This window comes from Melitaea cinxia, chromosome 1 (assembly GCF_905220565.1).
Source record: "Melitaea cinxia chromosome 1, ilMelCinx1.1, whole genome shotgun sequence".
Lineage (NCBI taxonomy): Eukaryota > Metazoa > Arthropoda > Insecta > Lepidoptera > Nymphalidae > Melitaea > Melitaea cinxia.
In genome coordinates this window covers 3,775,485-3,798,729 of record NC_059394.1, presented here as the reverse complement: position 1 = coordinate 3,798,729, position 23,245 = coordinate 3,775,485, and the positions used below count along the sequence as shown (strand labels likewise).

The 23,245-nt window shown below is 31.3% G+C and overlaps 1 protein-coding gene across 1 annotated transcript; it reads left to right on the top strand.

Annotated features, from left to right (window-relative positions):
• Positions 1-12,288: 12,288 nt before the first annotated feature.
• On the top strand, positions 12,289-17,188 carry LOC123655750. The gene is made up of 5 exons (XM_045591531.1): positions 12,289-12,704; positions 13,079-13,336; positions 13,411-13,560; positions 16,113-16,239; positions 16,899-17,188. Exons 1-5 carry the CDS (start codon positions 12,289-12,291, stop codon positions 17,028-17,030), a joined length of 1,083 nt encoding a protein of 360 aa, XP_045447487.1. The 3' UTR covers positions 17,031-17,188.
• The last annotated feature ends 6,057 nt before the right edge of the window (positions 17,189-23,245 follow it).

Here is a 23,245-nt window from a genome sequence, read left to right as displayed (position 1 = left end):
AATACTTTAGTTCTGGACTTTACGATCAAGAAGTAAATAGATATAAATAAATTCAAAATTGATATCTCTTCTGAAATCATTACTTAATAGACAGTTTTTATTTTATTTTCGAGGAGTTTTGGTGTATGATTTATGATTAGATTTCTAATTAGTAGTTACGCCTTTATTAATATTATTTATGTGATTTCTAGACATGAAATAAACAAAAACAGGTGTCGGAAACAAATTGACCAGAAAAAACAAGTCATTAAATTTGATTTAAAAGTATAAAAAATAGCTTCAACTTTTTTTCTTCTTTAAATGTTTGTATGCGTCAGGGGGGTAAACTTATTAGTTTTATTAGATTAAATTAAATTCTCTTACTACTAGCACAAAAATCGTAATAGTTTCGAAGAATTTTCAACATTCCGTATTTTTTTTTTTTTCGATTTCAATCCCGTCATTTAATCTCCATCGTGTCTTCTCTAAGCAACGTGACTGACAAAATCATCTACCATAAATAAATACATCACAATTAGTAGTTATTAATCCAAATAAATAGGAATAGAGTTACTAAAAACTCTCACCATGTTACGCTAGTACAGATCGTCTTAGAACGGCCAATAATATCTAATATCCGGTCAAATCCAATTGTAAACCTTGCCGATGTGTCAATTGAGGACGTTACCAAACTTATGTAACGAGTTCATACCTACGGGTTTGCCTGCTTTGATTTCGATTTTAAGCATTGTACAAAATGTACAAAAATCCACAGTGACTTTTGACATAAGTACATGACTACATTTATAGTACCGTATCCGTATCCGTACTGCCATGTTTTTGAAATAAAACTTCTTTCGTATTACTGTTGAGGCAACTAAAAAGTTTGGTCACACACTCGTTTTTTTTTTGTTTCATGAAAATATTGAATTTTTTTTCAGCGTTTATGCCAATCTTGTTCTGACAATAACAAAAAAAAAAACATTTTGATGCAGTTTTTCAGAAGATATGCGCGTACATACATTTCGGTGATTTATTTCTATTTATATAGATTGTAAACCATAGAATAATTTGCTTGTTCTTTTCTCTTGTGGGTTAAAATGATCAAAGGACATTTGCTTTTAACATTAGTTACATGTGTAGAACACGACTGAGAACACTCAACACGAAACACTTATTTTGTTATTCATTCACAATACACTCTTTTAACTAGATTGAATACATTATTACCCTAATCACTTATACGCCACTTATCGAGTAGCAACGTTAGCCGCACAATAATTAAACAATAACTGCTTCTTCACTTACAAGTTGTCATATTTATAGGACAACAATCCCGTCAATAGGATGACAAAGATAGCGACTGACGAATCAGAAAATTAGTATTAACTATTCGAAAGACGGTGTCTCTATCTTTATGCTCTTCCGGTACTTCAAGAAATAATAATAACATTAAGAACACTAGAATCTAATAAAATTACAATCAATACAATCTTTTAAAATTATTAGAAGTTTATTATTAGAAGTTTAGTTTAGTTTACATATAACAGTATTTATTGGGCAACTACCCTACAAAACAAATAATAAAGATGGCGACTGACTAATCGTAAATTAACATTAACCATTCGGAAGATGGTGTCGACATATTTGTATTAATCCGTTATTAAATGAATAAACAATAAGAGTAATATCAATTCAAAATCCAATATTTTCATAATTGTTAGAATTACAAATTTAAATGCTAACACATGTTACATCTAGACAGGACTGAAATAGGAGCATGGAAATGTTTCCATTGCTTGGTTTTAGGAGTAAGGTAAAGTATCGAAATTCAATAAAACAGTTGCATAGCTCTTGCTTAATTTTTAAAGCATTTTTTATTTACATGAAACTTCAAAATAATTATTTCGAAATATTAAACAGGTGTTATATTTTTGAACAATTAGGAACCGTAGTGTGTAATATTCCTTTACTTTTTATTTTTAATATAGGTAAAAATTAACACTTAATAAGTGATTAATGCTTGGAAGGATTTGCTTTTTGCGTCTGTTGATGTTAAGGTAGATGAAAAAATAGTATATTAAATACGCATTAATTAATAACGAAGTCAAAAACTACTCATTAAATCTCGTTCAAATTTAAATGCAAAAAGCACCAGCTTTCCAATAAAAAATAATCATTAAAATCGGTTAACCTAGTAAAAGGTTTATGAGATAACTAGCTCACATAAAAAATTCAATCGTATTACAAACCTCCTCATTTTTTTTTAAGTCGGTTGTTTTTCGGTAACACTGCGTAGTTAAGACAAACAGCCTAAAAATATATATATTTTTATTATATCGTCTTGATATCTTTTGTAACTTACTAATTTGACCTTCAAGAAACAATTTCTTTTAATCAGTGAAAGTTCAAGAAAATGTGTTCGTTGTTGTTTTTAAATATTTTGTAATTAAATATTTTTTTAAATTAATTTATAAAATTTTATTAATTTTATAAAACTATATTATTTTTCATTAGGTTCATTTCTTACTAATTACCCGACTGCCAAGGAAGGGTTATGTTTTTTATATTATATTTTTTATGAGGCGTATGATTGAATGCTTTAAGGATAAGAACTCATCAGTTTGAACCATTTAATAATCTAAATCACCCACTCCGGCTTCATGCGGTAGTGAAATGTAATGTTCTTAGCGACAGCGATGGTTGCGGCGTGGGTTCGCACCTAGTCATTCCCTGCATCGGTATGAGACACGGCGTGGAATTTTCCACCGAGCACGTTTTTTTGTTTGGCGGTAACTCCTAAGATTCATCTAGAGAATATGCTGAAAAGGATAATCACAATATGCATGAAATTTTTAAGAAATCTAACATTTGTCAGTTAGTAATTATTGATACAGTATCTGTCTCATAATTAGTTTTTCAATTGCCGCATTGAACGTTGATATGATATTAAAAGATGTTCACAAATATCCACTCTGGGTGGGAATGGAAACTTTGCTGAAATAAGTATTTCATTTTATCTTTCTTTGTAAATAACTAATAATTCCTATTTTAAACTAGATTCTTGGGATTTATCGTCTTCGAAGATACTTAGTCAACATAAATTTGTCTAAACTACAGAATCTCGTACATATTACCTACACAACACTAATTTGGATATTAGGTTTATGATTTCAAAAGGAACATTTTAATAGCAGCGTTTATAAATTTTTTGCTATACAGTTTACCAAACTGTTTGTCGGCGTTTTACATCATGTCAAAGGAGTCAATCCAATATTAGAATTTATTGCACGATGCTAACGCTAAGCTCATCAAGAGTCGATGACCTCGGCTTGTATTACCGGCAACTAGACAATCAATAGCTCTTCAGTTCCTTTTCCTAATACAATTAACAAATCTAATAACATTTTCAAAGTGGTACTTGTGAAAAATATCATTTTTACCAATCGGTTAATACTTAGATCCTGAGATTAGGCTTCAGTAAGCAAACTCATCATCTTTGCACGTATTAAATACTAAAATCTTTTTTTTTTTCAATGAAACTTACGTTCACTGGTTTGAACTTCTTGTGCCCCTATAACCCACTTCAAAGAAAGGAGAAGGTTAATTAGGCTGTATTTTTTATACCCAATAATACGTATTTATTCACGGACAGCCCTTCATTCAGGACTTCATTCAGGACTGCCCGGACAGACATCGTTCTGTGAAAAGTTAACACAAAAAATTTAATGTTTTTTAAATATTTTTTTTTAAGTACTAAAACCTTTCGTGGGCCAAGGAACATACAAAAAAATAAATTAGCCGAATTGGTCGAGCCATTCTCGAGTAATGGCGCTTAGCAACATTCATTTTTATTTATATAGATTATCTACATTTGTTAATGATGTTCTCAATTTTATACTTGTCGATGTAAATTGAAATGAGTGTTTTTTGTTTGCCAACAATCACAATTATTAAATCATTATTAAATTTTTATACTTATCATAAATTCATTTTTTGTTGGAATTATTACGGGCACTGATAAGTGGAAAGCTTGCATTCAATTTGAAGAGCAACTTGAACTAATTGACTGATATACAACAAAAGTATGACAGCGTAATAAAAGGGTAAAAATGTGTGTTTATTGAAATAAAGAATTTGAAGAACGCTGTTTTTCAGGCAGTTTTAACAAATCTACAAAAACGCCACTAATGCATGTGATGGTAGATCTCTTGCTCTTTCTGTTCTATTCTGACCATAAAATTATATACCATAACTTTTAAAATGCTCGACTACAATCTGCCTTACAGCAATCGTATCAGTCTGGTACTGTAAAAAGGATCTATAATACTTTCTACCGACAAAACTTTAAAACCTATACAGTTACTGAAAAAATCATAACACACGTTCTGTAATTTCATCTAGGATTTAAGTGTACAAGTAAAATGTTACAAGTAATTATTAGCCTTACATATTTGCGGTGAGTATTTTCACTCAGCGGTAATGTTTCTACCAGTATCGCTTTACTGACCAGTAACCGCGGACTTAGTGTTACAAAAATAAATTTTCAGCCGTATGTTAATGACAATACAACTCATTATAGCGTAAAGACTCGAACATAATCATAAGATAGTAAGTAGTTAGACTCGTAACGTGTACTTATTGGCCTTATTGTAGAAGATATGTTTTAGACTTCATAAATATGTATTTGACGGCTTAGGTTGGTCACATCTATCTTAACCTCGCTTGTATCAAGGGATGACATGAAAGCCTCTTACTTACCCTTTTCATGTTAGTACATTCTTTGAACATTAATGACTAATTTAATGAGGTGGTAAACTTATAACGTAATTATATTATTAATACGAATTGAACCAATAAAAACACACAACAATAAATACACAAAAATTGAATATTAGAATTCTGAGTACTCCTAATGGACCAGAATGTTCTATGGACCGTAACGCCTTTTAATTTTTAGGGATGAATACTAGTTTTTTCACTCACTACATTGACAGTTTTTAATTGTCTTTGGCAATAGCTAGTTAAATTCGTGATTCTTGTACTTTTAACTATGGTGATGAACTATGTCTATGAAATTGTCTTTGTCAATAGCTAGCTCTGTTAAATTCGTGATTCCTGTACTTTTAACTATGGTGATGAACTATGTCTATGAAAAAACTTTACGTTTAGCGAGAATCCCACTGTTGGGCAAATGCCTCTAACACGGGTTAATCCGTCAAAATTTCCACTCAGAACTAAGAACTACAGAAACCGAAGGCTTTGCGTATTCTTCGTTATTCTTCTTAGTTGCAACAACATATCTAGACAAAACATTTTTACAAATAAATATACACATAAGTAATTATCCACTCTGAACGAGATCTAAATCCGCGACCGTCGGCTTTAGTAAAACTTTTGTCACTAAAACAAAAGAAAAGTTGTCAAGGTTAAATAAATTATATTCGAAAACAAAGGACACAAAGATTTAGATAAAGCCAAGCCATAATAAATAAAATAGGGTTTGATTTTTAGCAACTTTGAAATTTTGTCTCTACCTAGTAAACTTAAAAAGTTTTAGAAATATGAATGGACAAGATATATTTTTGTTATTGTGCCTCAAAAACCCCTAAAATAACTTGAGCGCCTTCTTCTATCTTTAAAATCGTTAAAAAACTGGTTTCAAACTATATTTTCGCGTTGTACATAGAGCTGCCTGTCCTCGGGCTGATTCCCATGAAATAGTCCTATTTAGGAGAGTCCGAGGAACTTCCGGGGAGCGTCAAGGAACATTTATAGTGATAGGGAAACCCCATTTCAAAAAATACAATGAAATTTATGCAAAATGACCTTATACAAGTCTTTGACAAAAAATTACGATTTTTTTCCGCAGTGTAATCGGAAACTATAACAAATTTAATTTCACCCTAATGTCCTTGTGTCAAATGTCAAGATGTACGGGGTTTAAAGGGCTTCGGTAATTTAGGTAACGCCAGCACTATTCATATGGAATCTTAACACAATCACGTTGTGGTCATGCAGTCGATAGAAAAATATCAAGTATTTTTTTTTTCAAATATTACAGTATATTCTTCTATTATTCCTTATAAAGTGTGAAAGAAGTATAAATTTACAAAAAAAAAGCTATACTTTTATGGCGTAGTTTTAAAGGGACCAAACTTGTTTTGATGGGCCTTGTATTTTAACTGTCACCGTCGTATCACGTTATTAGGTCAGTGGCTAGTCATTTTTCGATTACGTAGAATTAATAATCCAAATAAAGCAAAGTTTAAATACTCCGATATTGGCAAATCCGCAAGGGAGCCATTTCAAGAATAATAATAATAATTAATAATTGATTCAAAAGTTTAGGATCCCAATACCCAATACTACCACGCCCGTATTAGGACACTTCACTGATAGATCACAGAAGTCTTTAGGTTAAGATCCGTCGAATAAAAAATTTTTTAACCTAACCTATCTAAGCTCAAAATTTCACCGTTTATCACCATAATTTCGTTACAAAAAAAAAAAACAGCCCTAATCTAACTAACTTCAAAATTTGACAGTTTATTGGCATAATCGTAACAAAATTAATTCGAAGGCGCGGTAGCCTTTAAAAGGTAATTTTGAAACATATTATAGTAATCAATTGTAAGCTTTTGCTGTGATAAATATAAGGATTTCTAAATTTAAGATCACCGACTTCTAGATTTCAAGTTTTCAACGCAGAAGAAACCGCGAGTATTTATTACTTCTTATCAATATTAGGTAGGTATATTACCTTTTAGTAAAAACTTATCACTAAGGTGTTACTTGTGTATGTATATTGTGTGTGTTATTTTTAACCACAGTAAAATTAACTATATAAATACTTTTTTCTAACGGAGTTCTTAGAAATCAATTAATAGATATCTAAAAATTATTGTGTAACATTGAATAATTTTTGTACTTGAAATAATTATAATGTAAATTTAATTACTCTAACTATAAACGTGTTATAAAATATTTTCTGTAATAGCTACAAAATATTATGTAATATAAACGATCATTGGGTGACAAAAGTTTTTAAATTATAATTCAATGTTATTATAGAAGTGGACTTGTATTTCCAAAATAATTTAAATATAGCGGTCGAGAACGTCATTTCCAGTCTATTTTTAATATTATTTAATATTTATGAATTATCAACCGTTACAATGAAATTTAATTATTCTACAACGTATCGAATTTTATTTCGATGATCGAATTAAATTAAGTAAAATTCCGTGTGTTTATTTTATTGACAATATAGGTGACATAATAAAATAATACAATATGCTAACGAAAAAATATCAATTACTTATCTTAATAAAAGATTATCAATTAATTATTATTACTACCATCATAAATCAAAGTATATTCGTTAGTAATAATGCGATTGCTAATTTCAAAATTGTTTAGTAATAACTAAATCACTCACCTGTAGAAAACAGGTAAATATATCTTTTACACGGTTTCACGTAAAAAAAAAACACGTAAAACAATCAATATAACAAATTAACAAAAAGACCAACACAAGGCAGTCAAACATCTATTTTAATATATATTTTGTAGAGACTTCGTTTCGTTAAGTTTGATTGGACACGGCGGCATCCGACACCATCGAGTCTCAACAAGCGACTGACGTTACGTCAAACAATATATTTCTCGAGTTTTTTTTTCTTTTGTAATTAAAAAACAATTATTATTGTTTAAATTCGTTTGTTCTTAATAATTCTTTGTTTAGAAGTTTACTTTATAGAAGTTGTTCTTTTTACTTCTGTAATTAAAGCAACACTAAACTTGTACCCAGTAGTACACTTACTTAAAAGTTTATTCGACGTTTTAAGCTTTAATAAATGTATCAATCAATAATAATTCAACAAATATTTTAAATCGCATAGGAAGAGAAGAGTTTTTACTTGGTTAGATCTAGACTCCGATGATATTCCAAACAATAACAATTTAAAAAAATTCTGTCGATTGTACAAGACAAATATTCCACCCACCTACCGAATGTTCAATTATAAGCAGCATCACCTTCAACTCCTTTAAGTTAACAGCTTAAAATGGTGTCGAAAAAAAATTGTAACAGTATTGATTGTGCTGGTAATGTGTATTAACCCGGTGTCTTTATGGACTCCTGGTACTTTAAGGCAGATAATATATTCGTTTATTTATCTTAATACTTTTAGAAATGCTTTTAATTTATAGTTTTTTTTTTTTTTTTTTTTTTATAGATAAAAGTATTTTCTCTTTATGATTTATACAAATAAATCGTATAATTCTTAAGATGCTATGATAACATGGTAATGGTTTTAATTTTTGTAATTATTATTAAATTTTAAATTATCATTATCATTAAAGCCTATACAGTCCATTGCTGGACGTAGGCCTCCACAAGTTTACGCCAAAAATAACGTGAACTCATGTGTTTTGCCCATAGTCACCAACGCTGGGAAGGCGGGTTGGTGACCGCAGTAAATTTTCATTACTACATAAATAATTAATAAATGGTTCATGAATCATCATTTATCCGTTTAAAGTGTTGACTTAATTTTTATAAAGTAACCAACAGAAATTTAATATTAAAACGTTTGCAAAAAAAGCAGTACTAAAAATATAAAGTCTTAAACCATTTATATGTAAATTTGTGCAGGTTAGTTTTTATCCTTCTGTTTTTTATATAACTTAAAATAAGAACGAGGTGCATTTATGAGTACTTTTATAATAGTGCGAAAGCTTATTTATTTAAAATTTAAACTATGAACTAGATATTGGTTTATTTTTTGTGTCCTCTTGTGTGCCCAGCAGTTTTACATGCAGTAATTTGAGGGAAAAAGTACTCAAGTATTTAATAGCCTATCCAACACAAAAGGAACTTTTCAAATCGAACCAGTACTTCCTGAGGTAAGTGTGCTAAAATCAACAAACAAATAAACTCATCTTAATTTAATAACATGATTATAATTAATATTAATAAAGATATAACGATCTCTTATTCGCGTACAACTGTACATAAGAAATACACACAGCAATGTAATGTAAAAAAAAGTGCGTGTTATGTACGCACGTAAGAAGTTAGGTATACTTCATTGGCTAGCTAACTTCACGATGCTAACTTCTTCTTCGTTAACTAACGCCGAGTTGCACGAAACAAAATTAAAATTTAAGTAGAGATTAAACTAATTTAATCATAAGAATTTCATACAATTCTTACGATTAAATTAGTTTAATCACTACTTAAATTTTACTTCTTTTCGTGCAACTCTGCGTAACTTGTCGGTTTTTTTCGTGAAGGTGTGCGCGCACATCATAAAAATTTACTCTCATCATTTTTCCCTAACGCGCTAAAATACTCGTAAGTACCTATAACTTCAAAAATCACAAATATTGAATATTTAAAAGGGAAACAAAACTTGTACATGCAGGTACATTTAGCTTCCGCAACGCTCGGTAGTTTGGAAAATATAAAATAATTTAGATATCTCAAAAATAGCTTCAAAATGAAGACAAACAAATGATTTTAATCTGTTTCACTAATGTACTTTAAATCACTAGGCTGGGTAGTAGGTACTTGGGAGCATTATTATTTTGCTGTGATCTTCTGCAAGAATGATGTACTTCCCCAGATGGGTGCTCCAGATTTTGATCATGATATTTCATGCTTTCGCTTCAGCCTGTAATATCCCCCTACTGAGCATAGGCCTCTTTTCCCATGTAGGAGAAGGGTCAGAGGTTCCACAAGGAATGCACAAACACCCAGGCCACGGCAAACACTTGTATGGCCAATACAAATGTTTGTCATGTGCGGGGATCGAACCCGCATGGATGTATCCGTTTGCTACTTTTCTTGCTGTACCGTATCTTAATAATGGGCGTCTGTAATATTTAAACCTGAAAATTTATTTCGAGATCGACGATTACAAAATACAAGTTTCATCAAAAATTAACGTCAATTAAAAATATGAAACACTTTATACACTCATTAATTTTTATCTTATCAGGTAATTGTAAATCAAAAACGAAAATTATAACAGAACTTCGATTCAGTTAAACTGAATCCTCAATTACAATGAGACAAGAAATAAAATGGCCCGATTTAACGGGAAAGAAATAGAACTAGCCAATAAACCAAATTAATAAAAAAGAACAAACCTATTAAACGTTTAACATCCCAAGGGAATGGCTTCAAACAACGCTGAAAAGATGTTTCAATTTAACGCCAAATCAGACAATTATTTATTTTATATATATACTACCTGCTGCCCGCGACGTCGTCTGCGTGAACGCTATACAGCACTAAAAATACCTACGATTATACCTTTTAAAATAACATTCATTTACCCGTTTCTTCTGTACATTTCATATCTACAGAAAAACCTCATAGATGGCTTAAAAAACGCTGCTTTAAAATTGTCTTGTCTACTTATATTCATTTAATTATGTTCATCGGCTTAGTTACTTATATTGCGTGATTTTTATAGTGTGAATCTAGCTTATATAGCATGGTTATTAACATAATAACAACAACATTCAAATATGCGTCGTTAGATTACACGTTGTTACAGAATGCGTTGAAGAAATAAAGGTTCACTGCTCGTTCCCGGTAGGTGATAGCATGATAATATGTAGCCTATATGTTGACCCGACTTCTTAATAATATTCGTGCCAAATTTGAAGTAAATCCATGCGGTACTTTTTCAGTTTATCCCGGACATACAAACAGACAAAAATTCTAAAAACTATATTTTTGGCTTCGGTATCGACTGTAGATCACACACCCCAAGTATTCTTTTAAAAAAATATTCAATGTACAGTTTTGACTTTCCTACCATTTTATTATATGTATAGATAACCGACTTAAAAAAAAGAAAGAGATTCTAATTTCGACTGTATTTTCTTTCTTTTATGTTTTACTTCACAACTTTTTACTGAGTCGACAGATTTCTATAATTATTTTGATAATTATAAGCTAGTGTTTGTCATGTAGTCTAATTTAAATTTCATCGAGATCTGAGGAGTTTTTTTTTTTTGAGGTATCTAATAATGCGTATTTATTTGCTTATTTTCGGCGTATTACTTAATAATAATAGTAATAAACTCTTTATTGTACACCAATAATAAGCAAAATTACAAAAATAAAAACAGAAGATAAGTACAAAAAAACGGCCTTATCGCTAATGAGCGATCTCTTCCAGCCAACCTTTGGACAGAGAAAGTGTTATACCTATATGTAGATGGTCTAGGTTTACATTTACTTGTCGATGTATTAAAATTATTAAAGTTAGTTTTTTATCGTTTGCGAGCAAAATCACACATTACGAATAGTTTCTTCTAACGAAATCGAACTGGGAACAGGCAGGCGACTTTAAAACTCATATTATAAACCATTTTTTTCGTGTCCCCTTGAGGTTATAATCTCGAGTCTCGACCATTGATTTCATACGTGCATAGATATCATACTCTATGTGATATTGGCGAAATTATTCGTGCTTTTCTGAGACCATTGAGTCATTACGCGAAAACTATTTAGGTAACCGATGAACGATCATCATGAAACTTTGTACACATATTTTTGGAGATATTAGAACTAACATAGGACACTTTTTATAAAAAAAAATCTATGCGAGCGAAGCCGCGGGTAAAAGCTAGTATTATATATATTTATAAATATTTTTCTTTAAACTTTATACATCATCACTTCAGCCTATCGCAGTCCACTGTCGCGCCAAAGTGGCGTGAGCTCATGTGTTTTGCCCATAGCCCCCACGCTGGGCAGGCGGATTGATGAGCGCAACTTAATATTTTAATTAAACTTTACTATGCAAGTTAAATTATCATCTCCCAAAGGCGGACTTAATGCTATACAGTATTATCTACCAGTCAACCTTAAAACTTACAAAAACAAAATAATAAATAATCAATATTTCACATTTTTTAAATTGTGTTTCGTACAGACATTCTAATATAAAATAAAAAATAATAATAATTACAGTAACCAGAATGTAAGTGACATTTGCTGCTACGTTTAAAAGAAAAAACAAAAAAAAATTAAAGCTGTAATTCCGTTGCCGCATGGAAAATCATTTTATTCATTTATTTTATTATGGCTCATTCGGACCTCATTATAAAATAAGTTTTTAAACAGTCGACTCGCAATTAGCAAAACTTGTCAAAGCTATTCAATTTTTTCCCGTTGCATTTTGTTTTTAAATGTTGGACACGGTAATATTGGACGTTGAGTGCATCGTTTGTAATAAAACGTTGCAAAAAATTAAACACGATCCAAACGAAGCATCGCGAACCATGGGTAAAATAACCAACAGAAGATCGAGGACACCCAACTGGTCACTCGAAGAGAAGCAATTTTTGCTGGAATTAATAAAGGATCACAAAAAAATAGTTGTTACTAAGAACAATAATGGTCCCAACCATTCAGAAGAAAAAGACGTGGTGTGGAATGAAATATTGAGGCAATTGATTGCTAAGTTTGGTACTAAATTTTCGGGTTTCTCTATAAAAAAAGTTAAAACGCAATGGCAGAATATGAAACGTATAGCCCGCGAAGAAATTACTCTTAACGGCGCAGCGTTTCAACAATACACAAAACAATCTTTGGAAGTGTGTAACATTTTAGACTTAATTAAAAACGACAATGTTAAAAATGAAAACGAGCCTATTATAAGCACTGATATCGTAATTAAGAGCGAAAACATTGACGAGTAAGTGAAACGTTCCATTTTTATCTCTTAACAATCACATAGTTACCGTTATTCCATCAGTTAGTCTGCATTTTTTCTTATGTCTTCTATCTTTTTATTATTATTTGTTATTTTTATTTTTACACCATTTATCAATAGTATTTTTTTGAACCGCACTTGTTAACAGGATCTCCCTTCTATAAGTTAAATATTTCTTAGTAACTAAAATCAACTACTTAATAATTTACAGCATAAGTACTGTGTACTTCTTTTATTTTACAAATTTACCATAAAATGTTTACTCTGTATTTGTATTATATGTTGTTATTAGTGAATAAGTCGTTAGAGTACCTTAATGAAATATTCCTTAATAAAATAAATAAATACATTTTCAGAGATTTGAACCAACCCAGTTGTAGCGGTATTAACACAATATCTCCCGAAAATTCTAATGAGAAAACTAATAAAACAACTCCCATAGAATCTTCCAGATCATCTACTTCGGAACATACAGACGTAATAAATATTGATAATGAAACACTTGATGATACAAATAAAAAGGAGTCTTCCTTCGATACCACAAAAAACTCGTGCTTTGAAGATAATGTTTTAAGCTCATTTCCTTTCCATAGAGAACTTCAAGAATTTCTAAAGTATGTATTTTTTATAATATTATAATTTAAGGTATTATAATTATTTTTTAATTTAAAATAATTTTTGTTACCAGGCTAAAAGCAACAGAAAAACAAATAAAGATGGAATCATTAAAAGAAGAACGTCAAATTGTAAGAGCTATGAGAGAAACAGCAGAATTAAATAAAATTATAGCAGAACAAAAACTTAAACATTTCCTGTGGATAAAAAAGCAGGAAATGGAGTAAGTACTTTTTTTAAATACCTCTAAAATATTATAGTGTCGTAAAAGACTCTAGTCTCTATGTAGGTATGTGAATGTAGAACAGAAAATAATATCAAATAAAGCCTAATCATGTACTTTTTATGTCTGCAAGGAAAATTCTCATAATTATCGTTTTTGTATCTTCACAGACAAAAATAATAAATATGCTTATTATTTTTGTAGCTAAATTGGTTACTTACTATTATTATTAATAATTTAATTAATATATCTTTTTAATGCTACAATGCTACTGCAACTGCCATCTATTGGCAATTTAGCATACTTCATTGTTACACAAAGGGCCACTTGTAACGCTTACAACGACATCTGCTAAAACTAACTATAATATTATTTACTTGATACGAATTAACATTCTTGAGGCTGTTTTACTTTTGTTTAATTTTTTTAACACTATCATTACAAACAAAAATTAAAAATAAAATTTCCCTTTGAATTACTTTGATTATAGATTATTAGATTAGAATCTATAGCTATAACTTTGATAAGAAGTAAAGGTTATGTCTATGGTTAATTGTCATTTTTGAAGCAAGTTATTCGCGAATAATCTTTATAAAATTATATTTTTAGTTACTGACGATATTTTATTATAAGTAATTATGAGTTATATCGCCAGGACAAGAACGCCCGTATTGCGTGCAATTTGCAATATTAGGTGAGATTTTTAATGCCGGTTGCACGTTACGCAATCCTAACCCAACAAGTAGTTAAAAATACATTTTTATATTTTTGTCATTAAAAATATTAACATAGTATCCAGAATTGTTTATTCGAACTTGCTATGTGACATTATAATTTATCGATGAGGTTATTGCTATTTTTATTGCTTTGCTCTTCGTTTTAGGATATTTGACATTTTGCTAAGCTTACTAGATAATAGTTTTTAATCAGGTACAATAACAAAGAGTTAATAGGTAAATTACCGGCTAGTGTGTACATTACAGGTAGATTTTTTTTGGGAGGTTAAATTTTTGTTATTTCTGACTACATTAATTCCGGTGCTGCGGTAAGTGTACTCATGCTCCGTACTGCGACTATCACGCGTTATTTTCGAACAAATTTACGTAAAAACGATCTTTACTGCAAGATCAAAATACGTTACGAACTGACCTTTAACGTCTGACAAATAGACACTTTTAAACAAAATAACGCGTCAGACATAATATTCTAATAAAATTAGTAACATTGCGTGCTAGAATATAGGTATAGAAATTCGAAAAAATACCCAAAACTGAATTGGAGCACCCCACTTTCCAAGTGGTCTTGGTCTGCCCTACCCCTAGTGTTATTTTTTAAGCCAGAGGCGCGGAGGGACTGCGCTGCACCGGAGCCAAGTGTTACTCTAACCTTAAAGGTGGTTAAAGAACTATATAAGATTTTAGATTAACATGGCTACATCTATTACTAAAACTATTCAAAAACAGTTATTCACGAGAACAAGACATTCACATTCACAGTTAATGTCGAAATATAGAGCTTTGCAAAATGAAAATAAAAACCATGGCAGCTATCCCATTTTTGATTAATGAAAGAACCAGTTTTTGTTTGAAAAATCTTTAGTCATATTTTTCTTTACAACATGTCAGTAAACAATTGTACGGCCCACATGATGATAAGCTATTACTGTAGTCTATAGACGCTTGAAACAACAAAACCATCGCAAACGCGTTGCCGACCCTCCCTAGAAGCTCGTGTGGTAAGGTAGCTAGGTATAGTATACCTTACCACATCAGCACAGCATTACTTGAAAAAAGTGTTATTTACTTGTGATCTTTTGTAAGGTTGAGATGCTTCCCTGGACAGGTCAGTATCCTACTGTGCCTTACCTCAATAGGCATGCTAGCAATATGATTCTTGTAAATGAATTATACAATTAACTTTTTTTTGGTAAGGTAAAAATTTAATAATAGTCTTTGGAAGAATACAAGTATTGTACATTCTGTAACTTTCATAATTATATTATAATTATAATAATTGTGAAAATATTGAAATGAAAATTTGTCTCAAGAGGGGTATCTCCATTAAGCCTGAGGTGTTGCTGCATGGCAAATTAATTTTCAATTTTTTTTTTGTCAGGAAAATATGTTTACCAGCAGTGACTTTTTTAGTAGCTAATGTACAGTGGTGGATTTACTAGTAGGCTGAATAGGTTGGAGCCTATAGTGGAAAATTTTAGGGGGTAGCAAATTTTGCCTAAATTTCATATTGAAACACAGATTAAAACATATGATTATCATATAGATCTAGCAAATGAATGAGCATGCTTACAAAATTTTTGCAACAGGATAACTAGTAAAAAAGGTCACCCAAAGTATTAAAAAGGTCAGCCGAAATAATTGTGACTACCATTTGGCCGTTTTTTAGATGGCTTTGACCACAACTCTTTTAGGGTATTATGTTTCAGAGGTCACTAGGGGTGCCAACAATTGAATAGCCTACTGGCAGTAAGTTTGTAAATCTGTCACCACTAATATAGTATTATAGTTTAATATATATTTTTTTGTTTTATTTAGGATGTATTCTGGTGAACCAGGCTCTGGAGCTGGAAAGGGAGGTGGCGGTGGCGGTGCCATACGTGAAGCTGGTGGTGCTTTCGGCAAGATGGAAGCGGTTAGAGAAGATGAATATTTCTACAAGAAGGTACTTTTATCCTAATACAGAAAAACTTCTGCTTGGGAATAGAGTATGGGGTGGGTTTTTGGTAGTCTTTCATAAACTATGTCAAAACATGGTACACAGGATGCAGTAGCTCCTGTTCAGTTATAGTAAACTAGCTATGCCGCGGTATCACGCACGTTGATTTGATGAAAACAACAGGTAGTAGCATTCCTAGGTAAATGGTCTATCCAACACAAAAAGATTTTTTCTATTTGAGCCAGTAGTTCCTGAGATAGCGCGATTATACAAACAAACAAACTTCAGCTTTAAATTTAATACTTTATAGATATACTATATAGTATAGATTATGAGATAAGCATTAGCTATTAGATGACTACAAACAACGATAATATGAGAGTTGATTGATATTTTAAAAACATTTTTATCAAAACTTCCTCTTAGGTTTGTAATAAATGGTAAATAGAATAGTGTGGTAAAATTTTACTTTTTAAATTATTTTACTTAATTTCGATAATTATTATTTAAAAACCAACAGGTTATTTCATTATTTAGTGTATATGTTTCTGCGAGTCTAACGTAATAGCAGTTATCTATATTAATTTTCATAATTAATATATATTTCATAATTAATAAAATTTCAAATTCATTTATCATATTTATCTTTTAAATTTTGTTTTCAGCAAAAGGAGCAGTTAGCCAACATTAAAGGGCACTTGGACAAGGAAATTGCCTTCCATCAAGAGCAAATCAAGCGTCACGAAGATGCCATCAGACGTCACAAGGAGCAAATGGCTGAAATGAACAACAAATGAACTTTTGTTGCTTAATTTTTCAAAGTAGCTCCAAGATTTTCTTGTAATGAAAGTGTTAATAAAATATAAGATTTCAAAGTTAATGTTTAAGATGTCGATTTTATCGCTTTTATTTTAGTTACTAGCCTTGAGACATCAAATATATTTTAAAGGGATTACATATTGTTTTTTTTTCCTTATCATAAACTATTTCAGACTTTTAAGATTTGGGGAATAATTAAAGTACAGTGAAAAACAGTGATTTCGATGATATATTTGATTGTATCCTGTACAAAATCGCTAAAGCTTCAAATTGGTTTATATTTCCATTTGTTGTTCTATCACATGTTTGAAAGTTTAAAAAGGTATCCTGATATGTATTACAATTGACATTGTAATAACAAATAATAAAAAATAGGATTCTGGGCACCACATTTATTTTTACGATTTTTTTTTTCAATTTGATTCAAAAGAACGTAATAATAAGGATTTTACTTTGGGGTGTCTGAGGAATGTCGCTATAGTACCATTGTACCAGAGATGTACAAAATACTTTTAAAAAGTACTTCAAAAAGTAATTTACTATTTCAAATGCAAAAAACAAAATACTTTTGCTTTTTGTATTTAAATACTAAATGCAGAATAGGTATTTTCAAAATACTTTGTTCAAATACAATACATTCTGATAAAATTAATATGTTCTTCGTTTATTAAAGGTTTTAACATTAGAATCTCTTCATAAAGAGCATCAGACATGTTGCGTCTGTGTGGACACATTATCATACCTATATATGAAAATAATCGTTCCACTGATCCCGAACTAGGGAGGCAGGTGTTGTATTTTGAAAATACTTTTTTACTGTTGCGTAAAAAAAAGTATTTTATATTTGACAAATATAAAACACATCTCAAAAACGATTTCAAATAAAATACAAAATACTTTTAAAAAAAGGTAGGTATTTAAGTACAAGATATAAAATAAGTATTTTGTGTTTTGTATTTGCATTTTAAATACAAGTATTTCAAAGAACTCACAATTCTGCATTGTACAGTAATTTTCATTCAACAATACTATTGTTTTAAAGTGAAAAAAAATATTTGAAGTACCAGGAGAGTAGCGGTTTCGGGTGGTGAACTGTCTGTACAAATACGATTTACTTCTTTCAGTTTTCAGTTTTGCCGGTATTCAGTTCAGATAAAACATCATATTAAAGCCATCTGTTGGACCTGGCGCAATTTATCAGAAGTTGCCTCAATATTTCTGTTGGGTGTCGCTGCTTTAAATACTTTTTAAATGTCAGCTCCGTCGCACGACTTGAGTTTACTCCATAGATTATACACTTATATACTGGTAGTTTACTCCTTTAGATTGACAGTCTAAATAGGCTTACTAGTCTAACGCCGAGTTGCACGAAAAGAAATTAAAATTTATGTAGTGATTAAACTAATTTAATCGCAAGAATTGTATGAAAATCTTGTGATTAAATTAGTTTAATCTCTACTTAAATTTTAATTTTCTTTCGTGCAACCCGGCGTAAGAAAGAGATTAATAGAAAATAGTAAATAAACGAATCAAAAATATACCATATTCGGATTCGATAGATGGCGTTATTAGAAAACGTAACGATGTCATTTGTTCATTATTTTACTCCTCATATTTTTTTCATACCCTGCCTTACTTATATGAAAATTAATTTTTAAGGACAACTACAATAAACTTCAATAAACACCCAAAAATGAACTCTAATATTCTGAATCAAGCTGTATTAATATATTCACAATAGAAATGGCACGTCTTTACTACTGGTAACGCAAAAAATTTGGGAAATACCCGAAATATTAACGTTCAATTTATTTTGTGCGTGTATTTTTTCAGTTTTGGGTCATTGTCATCGCGCTCCATCGCGCTCTGCTTGGAATAAAAATGAAAATGACGTCATTAAATATTAAATGTCATAATTATGCTATAAGTTTAATGTTAGCACAAATTATAGTGTATATTTCAGACACCTTTCAAGATCAAGGCATTCTTGGTAAGAAAACGAAGAAGATTACTTATTACATCTACTCGACGATTATATTATTCAGTGAGCTTATAACATATTTATTTATTTATTTGCGAGTTTATTTTACATATAATATTATATGGTTTTCGAATGGCGGCGGGAGGGGGGGATCAAAGTATTGTGCCTCGGGCGTTAAGCTGTCTACGCTACTGTGCCCAAGGGCCCCTTGCTCTAAGACGGCTCTATACCTTTACAAAAAGTTTTATATTTACCTATATTTGTACAGTGAATAAAAAAAAATATGTATACCTATACGAAAATAATAAACAGCATTTTATTTGTGATATAAAAGCATTATTCTAAAGTAATGTTTTTTTTTCTCTTCTGTATAACTACAATAAGAATATCGTTGTTTCTGTTAACTGCTACTAGAAGAGTAGTATAGTATAGTATTTAATTATGTAGTCATTGTATTACTGATGCATTCGTAAGTGTCCACCACATAATTTTGGTGTCAGTATTTAATGTAATTAAACTAAAGTGTATGTCACGAACATCAAAAGCATTTTTATTGAACATCGGGCGCCGACCGAAGGCAAAATCCACATCAATGAAGTTAGCGCCGAATGGCATTCTTGCGGAGCACGCTTTGAAGTAGTGAAGCGAGCGCCAAGCGCCACTCAGTTTACTACAAACTCAGATCGACGACGCATGTCGCTGTTCCTGTTGTTGTGGCCGAGTGTATGGTGCTAGTGTAATAACATAACAGCAAATCGTTTTGTGCTGTGATATTTTGTGTGGTGCAACCCTATTAGTGAAGCCGGGCTTTTCGAAGTTATTGTGATGCAGTTGAGCGTATTCCTATGGCTGTCTTGTGTAGCCCTCGCAGGATATGTACGAGCGACAGAGGTAAGGGGGACCCTCTATGAGAGCGGCATTCCGGCTTTTTGTTAGACAGTAGACGAGACAGACCGGTATTGTCTTCGGTGTCTAGTTCCGAAAGTACAGGACTCGTGTGTCATGAGTTCTTGCATAACTTTCAAAGTCACCACGATTTTACGAGTGTCATTTCTTCCGGTTCATCAATCAAAATTCTTCTATATGTCCGTGATTGTAACGACTATAGTTAGCTGCACTCGGCCGCATCGGAGTGGTGCGTTCATTATTTTATCGTTACCTTGAACGAGCAGTCATCGACAGGTAAACAATCGTTATCTTGGCCCCTTCCCATCGATTCGTGTTTATTTTTAAAGCGTCGCGATGTTTGTTATGTTGTCTCAAGTAAACACGATCGGCTTTATTATGAATGAGCATGGTGTGGTCGTGCCGGATCGCCCACGGTAGGGTGAAAGCGCGAGAGTAATACGTACCCGTCAGTCAAGAAACGCAGCTGTGCCGGAGAATCACGGCACCATGCTCCGTCTCCGTCTAGTTATGTTTATTTTAAGGGCTCGTGACCGTGGCAGACTTTATTACCAAATGAATCATACCAACTACAAGTTGCGTGATATGTTTTTTGGCTTCAGTTAAATTTCATTCAATGAAGGGGCTATACTTAATCTTTTTTTTTTCAAATCCTATCAAAATGAATGTAAAAAAAATTTAAATTATTTAACACTTAAATTGAAACAATCTCGTCTTATTTTACAGATTTCACATGAACCTACTTGAACATGTTACCATTGATATAAATACATAATTTGAGTGTAGTTGAAAATATGCATATCATCGATATGGGAAAGTTTATCGATTTCCACTCACAGACGTACTTACTTCATACACTCACGTTTAGGGCTGTGTAATTTGAATTCACAAAATCCCCAAAAATAAGGATCTTTTTGTTGTGTTCTAATGCAAAGGTGAATCATTAAAGTAACATTCAAAAACGGACATCCCTTGTCGTACTATTCTTAGATTAGGTTTTATGAATCAATAGCACATCAATACTCGTAATTAGCGGTGGGCGTTATTTAACGTAATCGGTTTCAGTAACTAGTTACGAAGCCAATAACCATATACGTAGTTTCGCCGATACGAATGTAACGATTATTTTACGTACGCAGTTTTTTTGCGTACGCAGTTTTATCAAAAACTTGACACAACGACCGGCGCATAAGCGTTTTGCCTAATAACGTAACAGGTTACTAATATTAATCATTTCAATACGCAGATACGCTTACGCGTAGGATAAAAAGAGATGGCTATAAGTACTATAGATGCATTTTTGTTTTCGAATATGCTCATGGGATTTTGTACGTAATTGACTATGAGCTTAAGTTTATTTTAATACGCACAGTTTTTTTAAAGAAATTTTAATTTCGGTCGTGTTTCTTTTTAAATATTTTCGAATTTACTATTTAGCATTAAGTTAAGACAGTTGACGAGTGATTAATTATTAACGATTAATGTTATTGTCTCGTGTTGAAGTATATACTAAAACAGTATGGGTCTTTTGTTGTATTTTTAATTATATTTATGTATGTATGTATTTCGAAAAATAATTAAAAACTGTACATAAAATCAAATGAACTTCTAAATACGCCTGCATCGATTATAATGTCTATACAAAAATCAAAAAGTAATTTAAATAACATGTTTTGCAGCCAGTCGTAAGCCTGGATAAAATATGAAGGGAAGTTAATTTAATTATACTATCCATCAATATTAACGTACGTAACGGCATTCGTTTAAGTTACAAGTTATAACATATAACTACTTCATAACCATAATACAAACAAAAGTAATATAACGTCGCCGTCCCGTACTGATACTGTATACAAAAATAACTAGTTACGAAAAATAAGCAGTTTCGAAACTAGTTACGCGTATCCACGAAACTACGTATAACCGATTACACATAAAAGACGTTACGACCCACGACTACTCGTAATTATGCGACAAAGCCAGCCCTGCGGTCACCAACCCGCCTGCCCAGCGTGGTGACTATGGGCAACACACATGAGTTCACGCATTTTTGGCGCGAACTTTTGAAGGCCTATGTCCAGCAGTGGACTGCAATAGGCTGGAATTATGATGATGATGACTCGTAATTAGCACGAAAAATTCTAATCATAAGCTTCAATCGTCATGTGCATCACACGATCGTCTCATTTTACCACAAAAGTATATTTTTTGGTGAACAATAATTTAAAATGTAGTACTGGGTTCTTTACTGTCGTAAATTTATCATAACTTTAATTTTAATCAAAAAAATACAATAAAAATAGAATAAGAAATATAGAATTAATAAAGTTTCCGGAACACTTGATTTTCTACGCCAACAAAACTGCGGAAAATATTATTATATCGAAAAATGAATAACAGTACTCAAGTTTTCAAGAATTACTTTTGCAGTTCTCAGTCCGCTACCTTCTAAGAAACTTACAAACAGGACCTAATTAATTGAAAAGGTAATTTTTAACAAACAAACTTAGGCAATAACAAAATTTGTCGAAACGAACAGTGTACAAAAGAAACGTGAAGTTAATGGAAATAAAAGAGTACAGTGAGTTACGACTCCGTTTCGGACTCGAGCGAGTACAAAACGAGAAGTTAATAATAAAAAAAAAACTTAATATCATCTGACTGAAAACAACATAGCCTGCAACTTTATTTATTTCAAATGTATGTACATTATTCAATTATTTTATTTTTCTACCAAAATTGACGATATTGCATTTAAAATTACGAAACTCGTGACTGTATTAATATTGATTAAAAACAATAATTCGAAAATTACTTTATCATAAGCTAACACGCCCAATTAAAATAATGCCACAATCTGTTTTATACAAAAACAACATTGCAAAGCTCGCAATAATTTAAATGATAGAGTGGAAATTTATTTACCTAATAAAATTAACCATGACAATAATTTAACAGATATTTTCTGACAGCGCTAACTTTGGTTGGTAAATATAATTTAACTTATTATTATCGCATGAATCCTTTGTCAGAGTTTTGTAAAAGAAATTGTTCTTCGTTGACAACCCAATCTCACGTCGCTTTAGGGCCTGAGGGGTATCGTGTGAAATAGGGCAACCCATTGTTCATGAAGTTTTGTTTACGCCCTTAAATAATAAGGACTCAAAAGGATGCATGAATTTCTTAACTGGTAAATATTAAAATAAATAAGTAAATACATCCCTATATTACTTTAAAGACCCCACTATTCAAATTGAGTTCCGATTAGCATATGTAGCAACGTTATCGTAGTATCAAAATACTTGT

Coding starts and splice junctions, on each gene's coding strand:
- LOC123655750 (XM_045591531.1), top strand. CDS start 12,289: ATGGGTAAAATAACCAACAGAAGATCGAGGACACCCAACTGGTCACTC. Junction 12,705..13,078: donor AAGAGCGAAAACATTGACGA/GTAAGTGAAACG, acceptor ATACATTTTCAG/AGATTTGAACCAACCCAGTT. Junction 16,240..16,898: donor ATGAATATTTCTACAAGAAG/GTACTTTTATCC, acceptor TTTTGTTTTCAG/CAAAAGGAGCAGTTAGCCAA.